The sequence below is a fragment of the Megalops cyprinoides genome, chromosome 7 (assembly GCF_013368585.1).
Source record: "Megalops cyprinoides isolate fMegCyp1 chromosome 7, fMegCyp1.pri, whole genome shotgun sequence".
Classification (NCBI taxonomy): domain Eukaryota; kingdom Metazoa; phylum Chordata; class Actinopteri; order Elopiformes; family Megalopidae; genus Megalops; species Megalops cyprinoides.
This window is the reverse complement of record NC_050589.1, coordinates 15,086,514-15,098,747: the sequence shown is the minus strand read 5'-3', so window position 1 is coordinate 15,098,747 and position 12,234 is coordinate 15,086,514. Positions and strand designations below refer to the sequence as shown.

At 40.3% G+C, this 12,234-nt stretch overlaps 1 protein-coding gene across 1 annotated transcript; it reads left to right on the top strand.

The window, feature by feature from the left end:
* Positions 1 to 1,395: 1,395 nt before the first annotated feature.
* LOC118780351 (protein rolling stone) lies at positions 1,396 to 2,819 on the top strand. The gene is made up of 2 exons (XM_036532797.1): positions 1,396 to 1,500; positions 2,047 to 2,819. The coding sequence occupies exons 1-2, from the start codon at positions 1,404 to 1,406 to the stop codon at positions 2,817 to 2,819; spliced, it is 870 nt and encodes a 289-aa protein (XP_036388690.1). The 5' UTR covers positions 1,396 to 1,403.
* Positions 2,820 to 12,234: the final 9,415 nt, after the last annotated feature.

Here is a 12,234-nt window from a genome sequence, read left to right as displayed (position 1 = left end):
TAGACATTGACATCTGTGTAATGTGTAAATTCAAACCTAATAAATACTGACTAGGCTATGGATGAATTTGTGCACAGGCAGTGCAGCCATCCGCTGAGATGTGGGCGGGTCATCTTACTCATAGGGATGTGTAAGGTCACTTAACGGGATTGCAGACTTCTGGTCTGCTTGTTCTTTGTTTGGTTAAAAGTCCACACTTGAGTCTCTGTTTATAACATCTGGATCTGTACTACATAGAAGTCCCATTCTAAGCACAGCTGGGGATTGAGGAGTGAAAATGGGTATTGTTCAGATGGGAAATGACACTGATATTCTGAACAAGACTGGCTCTTGTTGGCAGAAGGAGGGCATATTGGAGATGAGATGTTTTTCTTTTCTTGCCCAGTGGGCCTGAAAAATCTCTTAAGAGCAGAAGACATTTTGTGAAAATGCAGTATACTGTAAGTACCATTAAAGCAAGTTATATATTTTGCTAGGAGCATAAATTGATGACATATTGAATTTGACATGGTTAAGTTTGTTATCTGCATGGTTGTCCACTCTACAAATAATTCTCTTTGTTGACTTAAGTATGTTATTTGCTGTGAAATCTCATCAAATCATATAAATTAATTAAAATGTTTTGCAACAAGGATCTCCTGAAAGGACTAGGTTAGATATATACAGGATTGTCATAAAGCCCTAAAAGTTTTCTGTGACAACACCTTTATTTCCACACAAAAGTATAATATTTGTTCCAGATGTCCAATAATAAAACCAACAAACTGTTTTTGCTCCTCTTGGGTTATACTTGAAACTGAAATAACTACAGTGCTAACACTTCCAAGAATTCCAAGCTTTCTCTCAGCTCTTCTTCTACAGCTGTTGTGTGTCTGCTAAGCTGTCTTATGTGCACCAGTGCTAATTTCACTAGCATTACCACTGTTTTGGAAGACATATTCCAGGAAGATTTGTACCACAAGTGACAATGACCATTGTGTTCAGAAGGTCTTCCCAGCTGTTCCTGAAGTGTGAGAGATGGGGGCACACTGGATACAATACTGGAAGGAGGAATTCACAGTCAGGAAGCTCCACCTCTCCCTCTCCAAACCTGAACTCCTGCTGCAGCCACAGGTGTGTTTTTGCTTCACTGAAACCCAACACTTCTCTGAATTTTATTTCTCCATCTGTTCTTCACAGATTTCTTAAATGTAGGTTTCAGTCAAGTTATTGGTAGGTGGTCTGAAAAAAGCCTATACTCCTTGTAATCTCTATTCCCTCTCCAGTGGAATATTCCGCATAATGTCTGGCTGCTCTACCGGTTATTCATGATGGTCTACACCCTATGCTGGTGTGTGTATGCTGGGCTGCAATTTGGAACACCCAAGTGGTTCTTATTCTTCAGCCATATCAGCTACTGCCTCATGGTGGCGTATTACCTGGTGGCCTTTTGCAACCTAGTGTGGGCCTTCTGCCTGGTCAGGCCTTTTTGTAAATCCCACCTGGAAACCAGTTCTCAAGGTAAGATATGCGCTGAGCATGATATGGTGCTGTTAAACTGTAAAATGATTGTCATCCTAAATCTCTATTTATTGATGTACAAGCTTGTTCATTTTAGTGAGGGCTGTTAGTGTAGTTGTGTCTAATGCGGTAGTGTTACAGTTACAAATTTATTTTTGTAAGTACAAAATTTACAGTACAAAATTTGGTAGCATTATACACTAAATGATTTTAATTATAAGGAAGAAATATTAGAAAGGTTACAATTATAGATTTTAATGGAACTGAAAACCAGTTGTTTTCTTCATTTTTCATGTTAAGTGCACAAAGGCAGAGCTACCACATTAGATCACAATCTGCGTAACTCTCCAATAAAGGACTGCCATATGTCACATAGGGTGAATTTATTCAGTTATTGCACAAAGGCATATTTGAAATATTAAACATTAATAAAAACATTATTTGGTGTTGGAATGGTCTTTATCTGTTTAGAATGATTTTGTGTTTTTTTGAGGTTATAAAGCAGGAATATTCATGGAGCCCGTCCCAATGTTGTCATTCTGACAGAAAACCATAAGGCACAGGAGCATGAGCAAAGAGGAGTACGATGGCGGCACTCACGCACACGGTCCTCCTCTCCTCCAGGGGGCAGCCCAGAAGAGGATGGCCATGAGTCTACAGCCTGCTTTCCCTTCTCAGCTTCCCTTGCCATCTCTCTCCAGCTGCAGTGGTTTCTGCACATCCTCATGGGCTCCTTCGCATTCGTAGTCACCTTCCTCTACTGGGCCATAAATTACCCTGCATCTCGTACCCCACTGTATGCCCATGACATCAGCCTGCATGGTGGTAACACTCTCCAGGTGCTGCTGGACTACGCCCTGGCTGCCACACCTGTCTGTCTCTCCCATTATCTGTTCCTACTTCTTGTCAATGGTCTGTACATCCTATTTACCATCATCTATTCACTGGCGGGCTTCACCAACCACATCGGGAAGCCATATATTTACAGTGTTCTGGACTTTGGAGGGCGCCCCCTGGTGGCATCCATGTTTGCACTGGGTATTTGTCTCGGCCTCCTGCCCTTCTTCCACTTCCTGCTGTGGAACCTGCATCTGTTGAGGATGCACCTGGCTGCCTGCTTGAAGGGTGGGCGCCTGGCCCTCCAGAGGGAGGCGTGGTGGTGGGGTGGAGTTGGGGGAAGGCCCTCCCCCATCCCTGTGCCCTGCATCAATGCCTCGACCTCTGTGTTTGCAGTTACGGGGGGCAGTGGTGGAGCTTGCACTCAGTCCCCGCCCAGCCCGGCCACCCATGCCAAACACACTGTCACCTCCCCCCTCTGATACACACAGGGTATACAAGACCAACCCATATCACGACTTGATTACAGCATCATGTTTATATTAAGATTTCAAAGATGTGCATTTGAAGACCCTGATCCAGGAGTAGATCATATGTTTGCAATGAAGCAAGGTGATCAGGTTGTATGAGAGGCCACATTTTTCTAATTGACACATCAGGAGAAGATAGAGCATGAAAAGCTAGACATAGACATAAGCTTATTTCCATTGTGGAAGCTTGTATGACTGAGCTGCTTGGGGAAGCTGAGAGGGAGCAGCTCTGAAAGTAACTCTGCGGTGTTTGTCTACCACTTTTCACAGTTACCCATTGCTTTCAATCACATACAGTTTGATCATATGATTCTGATAAACTGAATTGTCAAAGTGTGTAGCTACTACTGTAATGTAACACTGTAATGTACTACTGTAATGTAACTACTGTAAAGAGTAAAACAAACAGTTCTGTATATATGGAAATATGATTGCAGACAATAGGTCAGTCTCAGCAAGTTATGGGGCAGTTGCTGCTGATTATTTTCCTGGACCAAATCAATGTTCCACATGACATGTGAGTACACCCACTAGAAACTGACCTCCCATCACCCACTTCACAGGCAGGGACAGGACCATTAAGAGAAATAGTAGAAATTAATTGGCAGGGTCGAAATTGACCTCTGTGAAGAGGTCAATACTACCAAAGTATTTGTGCCAGTCAGACAATGTACCACTGCCAATCAGCTGTCCAAATGTCAGCACTTACCAAGGTGTCATTCTAGGTAGACTCTCCCTGTATTAATATTGCTGATTAGTTCAATGTGAGGTGGAATTACAAGCAGTGCTGGGCTAATATTCTAACAATAGGCGTGGATAATAAATAAACATTAATATTAAAAACATCACATGATACTTGGCATCTGTGCAATACATAGCACATAATGCAAGCACAGTACACTGTCAGTCCTATAACTGGAGGACGGGAGGCTTCATGGGGGTGATGGTAGGCATAACAATGTCAAAAATGTATGTTTTCAGTAAAACTACAGAAGAACTTGTGCCAATATGAATGATCTGAAGTGTTTTTAAGAGGTATGCTTCACTCATTTTCTTCCAGCAGGTCAAAGCATTACACATTGCAACGCAAAACTGATGTAGTTAATCACATGAGAGACTTCTTTGTACAGACCTACAGCTTTTGGTGTGCTCATTACTTGCTTGCTTCATTTAATTGCCTTAGTTTAAATGATGACGTGTCTAAGGGTGTCTGTACTTGATGGCAGGACTGCAGCACAAGGTTGCCCTCTAGCTCGAGTATGGATAAAGCTGAACGTTTACACCTCTTTAAAAGTGGCCACTAGAGAGCAGTATTGGTATGAGTAGTGCAGCCTACACAGAGCCACGCTGAAAGAGGTGACCAACTTTACTCTGAGAGGTACATGTAAACTACATTGGTTTAACAGTGTTTGAAATTTTTGGTTATTTGTTTGGTTTTTTCCAGCTTGAATAAATTCTTCACAGCAAAATAAATTTGATGAACAGTAGGTGAATCTGGGAAAAAAAAAAAACTACCGATATGGCTGTCTCAAAATCCTCTCAAGCTGTAGGAGTGTTACCTTTCTCTGTAATTGTCTTGTCAGGTCATGAGAGATTTGTTACGGAGTTTAAAGTATTGTTGTGTCACTTGCTCTTGAAAATCAACGCAGCACCTTGGAAGAACAGACTTCACACATAAACAGATAGCCCATCTGCCCCTGTCAGTAAGTTGTTTCCCTATGGGGTGTATTTGATGAATGAAGAGCTCTGTCGTGTTTTGCAGTGCGAGCAACAGGAAATGAAGCCCAGCTTCAGTTAACACCTACTCTGTAACCTCTAGATCTGGACTTCAGTTCCCATCAGCATAGCTGTGAGAGGCTGTGCAATGTTTGCTTTTTGAGCCCATAGTTGGCAGTCACACTTACCCGTGTTGAAATGAGATGATGATTACTGGAAAATGGTGAGTGTCATACCTGTTACCCATGTGCAAGGCTGCAACTCCTTTCACCGTCTCAAAGGTGATATGCATTCCTCGATGATCAAACAGATCCATTATTATGTGTGTCAGTGTTACCTGTTTATGAAGCATCTTGTCATGTGATAGAAGGTGATTTCTTTTGACAAGTGCACACATCTATTCCCCTTTTTAGTCTGTTCTTGGCTTTCTTCTTTCTTGTTTAAAATTAAAGGTGGTATTACAACATCACATATGCTGTTCTCTGGCTTGGCTTTGCAAGGTGGCAGCAGTTGTTTTGTTAAGCCCTGTTTTATTTATTCAGCAAATGCTGAACAAATCATCTCAGCTTGCATCACATCAGTGTTTAACCCAAGTAGCAGCAGGCAGAAGCCCATTAACTGAAGAGGAAAGCAGATGAAACACTGCCTGAATACTTTGACAGTGGCATGCTTTTATCCTTAGTTGATTGAAGTCAGAGATGAAATAAAAGGTGTCAATAAATCGCAGTGAAGCTCTCTATATCTCATATATATCTGTGAAATGAGAAAGAGTGGCAGAAATGGTCTTTGATCTCCAGTTGTGTTACATGGCCTAGCTCCTCCACTATGCTGAGGGTCCAATTGGATATGTGTGAAATGTGTGAACATTTCCATGTTGAACTAGGCATGGTCATTGGCCTTAGAGGCCACTCAGAGACATCTAAAATCAGTTACCTGGTAATGTTAATTATTTTGATATCTACAGGTTAATAGAAGTATACTAACACACAATAGGATCACAATGTGATTGGTGAGGCCCCATTGTCATCACCTCAGTCAATCCTGTTTTCAGATTTTTTGGATAGGACTATTAAATAAGTTGTTTCAATCAATGACATTGTCACTGACCAAATGCCCTCCATTGGACACCAAATGAAATGATTATACTCTGGTAAATGTTCTTGCTGCTGGGTGCCACTTGTATTCTCATGGAATAGGGAATGTAAGCACTGAGAGGAAGTTGCATAAACACATGTGAAACACATGTCATGCTGGTGAGAGACAGATGCCATAGCCAAGCATGATGGTCATTTCTTCCTCTCTTAATCCAACGGAGAAACAATTCCTCCCCAATTACACAACTCAGTGCACAGTGTACATGTCTCATGTTGACACGTTCACCTGGAAAATATTGCAGTAAGCCAGAAAATAAACAGCTCTGTGTTGAGAATAGATAAAAAATGAGCATGACAGGTGTGATGCTAAGCACCAGTCACCATCCCCCTTTCACCTCATAAACATTTCACAATGTTACAAAAAGAACAATCTGCCCACTGTACCAAAGAACCCTCATCTCCTGCATATCCCTCAGTTGCTGGTGTCACCATAACGTCCCCTTGTCGTCAGCTGAGCCGTGTCCCACGTGAGAGAACTAAAGTTTCAGTTTATTCTGTGACAAATTGTTTGAAATTTCAACAACTGCCAGCATGGCAGAAAGGCGGTCAAGGACACAAGTAGGAGCACTTTCACTTGATTCACAACATTGTGTGGATGTCATTCTCCTTTGGGGCTCAGGCTGATCCCAGCCCAATGCTGTCAGCATGGTTGTTTTTACTTCAAGCCCAACCCCTGTTCTTTTGATTGGACACTTCTAGTTACGATTTACAAATTCTAAGTACTTCATGTTCCCAGCGCACCGAATTGATTAGGGTCAGAGGGTCAATCTGTTAGAGTGTTACACAATCCAGGAAATATTTTTAAAAAAGCTGTATTTTTTCCCTTTTGAGTATTATGTGAATCACAACAACTTTCTGTGTCTGACACTTTCATTCATGTGAAAGTAGCAAGCTATAGCTGTAAAAATCATGATGCATCATTATTACACATCTCATAATGTTCATGTGCTTCAAGACATGTAGCATGAAATCTGTTGTTTTACTCCAAAATGTTGGCTTTTGAAGTTCACCTTCTTTCTCATAGGCATATCTTTCTGCCTAGCAACAAGCATTAGCCCCGTCGGTAATGTTGTTGAAGATGTTGCTCCTCTTCATCTTTCAGACAGATGCATGTTTAATACAAACCAAGAAAAGAGATTAAGATATTTGCATGCTCCAATCATCTGACAGTACCGTGAATGAATCAGAGTACTCCACATATCTGACTGAGATTAGGTTTACTGAGACTAAGAGCTTAATCACATTAAAATAATCAAAGGCAGGTGTTACTAACTTGGGGTATTGTCTGAATTAAATTAAAATCATTATTAACATGATTGTTAATATTATTACATTATTACATTATTAACATGTATGTAAACTTTTTAAACAGACCAAAGCCTCTGTTTGCATTCGTTGACCTCTAGCTGAACCCAATCTGATTCCTATGGCTAAACAACCAGCCCACACAAATACAGCTCAGGTTTTTTTAATTTATTTTTTTAATTTAATTTTTTATTTTTCATTTAGTTATTTGTCTATTTTCAAAGTAAAAGCCTAGAATTATGATGTAATTTTCATATCCTTGAAAAAACATATACAGTGTTGCATTTCTCTTAATGCCTTCCACGTAATGAATGTAGGAGGCAAATAGTAAACCACACAAAATGTGAATATCAGTGATGGTAAAACAAGTGAAGAAGCACAACTATATCACTCTCTTCCTGTAAGTACAGCTAGCGGATCTGTCCTGAAACCATGAGCAGTTTCAGTGATGATTCTCAGTTTTGAATTTGCTTGCTGCGTAGAGGCTGGCTGTGTGGTTTTATCATTCCAAGCGATAAGCCGTGGCGAGGTGACTGGCAGCTCCGTCTCCATCTCCATTTCACTCGCACTCCCCATGGGGGGATGTGTTCTGTGGGGGGATGTGCTCTGGCTTATGAACACTGTCTGATCTGTCAGCTGATGCACTGTTCAGAGCTCTATCAGGGTAGGTAATCCACAGCAAATATCTTCCACTACATTCACAATGCCAGTCTGACATTAAGGTGAGAAACAATAAAAATGTGAAAATGGCGGGAAAGTAAATCTCTTTTTTCTTGTCTAAAAAAAAAAGTATTTATATTTTCATTTTTGAAGCCATCTTAAAAATAGGCAGCATTAGATTTGACATAGAAAATGATGGGGAAAAGCTTTTTAGAAGTGATTTTAAAATTGTCTCTCAGTGTAGTTATTATTTCAGGGACACTATGGGAAGATAGTTATGATGAACCACTCTTATCCAGACATGCCCTTCTGGTATTTGGTAACACATATATGCCCCCTCTGGGAGAGAGGTGTCCGTGTCTGGTGATATTATACATTATCAGCCTCCCTCACCGAAGTATGCACAGTATGTATTGTGCTTCACGTGTCATTATATGCACTTTTGCACTTTTTCTTTGTAGGTCACTCTGGATATGAGCATCTGCCAAGTGACTAAATATAATGTAAATGGGTGGGAATCATTCAATCTGCATGGAAACAGGAACAGTTTTCAGAGGAACCTCCAGTTACATGCTCTACAATGACTAAATTCTCACATGGTCACACAGAAAATTATGAATGCTTTTATTTATGGCTTTATATAAATGCTGCACAGACATTTTGCAGATTAATTGATCTCTAGTGGATCAGTTGAAATAAATAAGTGAATAGGATAAACAGTCCGTGGGTTTTAAAGATCAGTGCATCAGCTGATTATTGATAATTTCACAGCAGGCTTATCCTTTTAAGAGGCTTGTGATGTATTGCATTTTGGTGCATGCTAACTTTAGTTTTTCTCTTCTTCATTAGGCATTAAATTAAGGGCTACCTCAGTTTCCTTTGTCCTCTTTGAAGGAATACAATGAGATTTTAACACCACACATACGGTATGTGTTTTCAGGAGACTTACTCTATGGCCATGTCCTTACATGACACATTGGCTAATATTGCACAGATTCTATTGGTACATAGGAATTTTGAGAATATGATTGATTAACTTGACCAATGGCATTGAGCCACTGCCAAGCAGTGACAATTATCTGTCTCATCAGTGGACAGTGTTGTATGCCTATAAAATATTTCATGACAAACAGACTGAACACATGGTTTTTGTGGAGAGGCTGGCCAACACTTCTCAAAAAAGCAGAGAATACAAAAATAAAACTTTCAAAAAACAATTTATTTAAAAAATCAACAAACAAAAGGAACCAGTTTCAAATACACAGCTCACCAACAAAATGATGAAAGTAAGCTCTCCAGCAACAGTCACAGACCTGTAGTAGAGCTCTGATTACACAGGTGTGGCTCATTGACCAATGACTGGTCAATTAAACAATTACACACAGACCGCTAACAATTAAACAAGCAAACTATCAACAGTTTATGGGGACAGGTGAAGGTGCCTTCTTCACAGTTTTTAAAATGTGTTCTCGTATTTTAGATGCCTCAAACATTATCAATACCTTTATATTCAACCATATGAATACAATCATGAATCTGCTTATGCTGGGATTGACTTGTACCTTCAATGTTCTTGATCACTGTTATGAGACAGTATGTATCCTACTCTGCCCTCTGCTAAAACATTTTTGTTGGTGGGACATATTGTATTATGATAATGTAAACTGAGAAAGATATTCCAAGAAACAGAAAAATACTCTTTGTCCAAGGGAACATATTACTACAAAAGCAAATATGTGAAAAAAAAGATTTGTAACTCTGTAGATTTGTACAAAATGTACAATAAGCCTTTGTTCATACAGAAACAGAAAATAAGCACAGATGATTATAGGAAACAAAAATTCCAAGTATTGTAAAATACAGTAGAATTATGTAAGCCTATTTCATTTAGGATTCCCATCTCTTTCATTTTAAACAGCTGTCAAAACAGCAGGGATTCATACTCAATAAGAGCTGTGGAAACATGCAGTTGATATATGATTCCTTATGTTCATATGTGATTCAGAAACAATACCAAGCCTTAAGAAACAGGGACAACATTGCAAATGTCCTCACTGAACTCAAACAGCACATAAAGATTACAAACAAGACAGCATTACATTTGGTGGCTAATGAGATTTGCCTTGTTGTCCTTCACATTAGACTGACTGAGGTTTACTGCATGTGAACTGAACTGTGAACGTTCCACACCTCTCTCTTTATAACCGCATTATTTTTCATATGCTCAGATGCAAACATCAAACCTCAAACTCTGACTAATGATGTACGTACATTTTACTTTCTTTGACATTGTTCATGTATTTCAAAGTTGTAAAACAAAATTGTATTGCTGTGTGTAAGACAGCTGTTTAAATTTGTCTAACTGCATTTTGCTTACATTGAATCTTGGCCCCCATGTTGATTCACAATGTCTGAAATAATTTTGCTCACAATGTTGATCATTCAGAAGTGTAAGCAATGACACGGACATACAAAAACAACGCACATTCAGGAAATCATGGGATGTTTGTCCTTTCATCACTCTGTTGGATGACGCTGGCAGTCTGTCCCTGTCTCTGTCTCCATTATGTGTGGGGGTGGGGTGGGTGGAGGAAAAAATGACACATCTGTGACAATCTTTATCATCTATTTGTGTGGAAAGTATGAGGGGTACTGATAAATACACAGTAATAGTGTATTCCAGTCTAATCCATATGAAAAAGGCCTATTTGAGCATGTGGAAGCAAGAAAAAAATATAAAAATAACAAATTGTTACACCTCAGTTATAGCACTCAGAGAACACTTAATGAATAACTTTTGTGACTATTTGAGGAGATTCTCCACTGGCACCCTTACAGTGAGAATGCTATTTTCCCTGTGTGCAAGGAATGTGGTGATTCTGCTGAGAGTGTGTGTTAGTGTATATATGGGCCTCATCTGTAGGGGACAGCTGTTTCCTGCACCCTCTCAGAGAATCTCTCAGCTGTCTGTTACTTCGGGCAACCTGCCCCGCGTCCTGAAGTCACCCAGCATTCCTGTAGACACCAGGTGTTGGCAACAATAGGGTCAATGTGTACCATTCCTCAACCGCGAAACCTCTTGTGGTGGATGAACTCAGTGATACTCCGAAGCTCAAATGCATTTAAATTTTTATTTGAATTTACATAAAACATATTGCCAGCATATAGCCTTCTCCAAGGCAGCTTGGATTTTTTACGATAACATAATCTGTTTGTGTAAAAGGGTTGAGATGAGTGAGGTATCATGAATAAAACAAAAATGGTGTAGCAAACACTGGCCATGAATCCACCTTTCCCCACTATTGTCTTAGCATTTTACGTAAGACCCCTTAAAGCTTAACAGAACTTTGTGACAATTTCCATTTTAAAAATGCATTCCAACAAATAAAATTTGATAGATGCATTGAACTCTGTGTACAAATCAAGAACATAGCACTGTCGCTTGGATCTTGTCACAGACTAATATGATAAACGTTATTAGAAAAACAGAGGAGTCCACAGGTTCCATACAAAGTTACATTTTCTTAGGCCTCACCTCTGTTCTCATAATCTCACAGAGGGACACTTGGTGCATCAGGGCTCTTTTAATTTCATCCCTCCCACTGAGATCAACATTTCTTTGGGCTCCTGTTGCCGGAGGAGCGTTCGTGCCCCACAGTGCAGGTTCTCCGATGAGCCGAGGCTGGAGGCGCAAGGTCGGGGGGATTCTGTGAAAGCAGGACTGTGAAAACTTTCTCTGGTACTTGATACCTTGGGAAAAATAATAAACAATTCCACTTTGGTATGAAAAATGTCATAGATTGACAAAAAGTTCAGTGTTCCAACCACATTACCCAATTTGACATTTTACGTAACATGAAAGGATGTTGGCCATCTCCTCCATGTTTGATCGGACTGCAGTGCTGTTCGTGGGTGGAGAAGAGGTCCTCCAAAAGCAATAGAGTCCGTGGTCACCGCAGCCAGTGACAGTTTTCTTGGAACTGTCTGTCAGCACAAACAGTTCCTGCCAGCTTTTACAGATGCCACATTCGTGCTACCAAGGCAGGATCCAAAAGCATTGTGGAACCTCTTTATTTGTGACTAGGGAGTCCTCATGCCCGCTTTGCCCCCTGGCTGTTGAGCAGGATGTTTTGAGAGATAGTCACTGGTTGGGTTTCACAGACCCAAGGTCTGTGTATCTGATGTATGTGTGTGTGTGTGTGTGTGTGTGCGTGTGTGTGTGTGTATATGTGTTGGAGGGTGTGTGTGTGTGTGTGTGTGTGTGACTGATAGCTGAGGTCTTAAAGTTCACTGACTTTTAGTGAGCCTAAAGAACAACTGATGTGGACAATGTACCTTTACTGGGACCCTGCTCCTTGAATATAAATGAATATCCTTGCCTTACACACTCAGCTCCATCTAGCATTCTGCCAAGCCAGAGGACGATGGCAGCTGACTTTCTGAAGGACAGCACTTTCTACAGTTTGGGTGTTTCACCATTTACGTATCACTGTTTTGACACATATCACTGTTTGTTTAGATAAGGATTACTG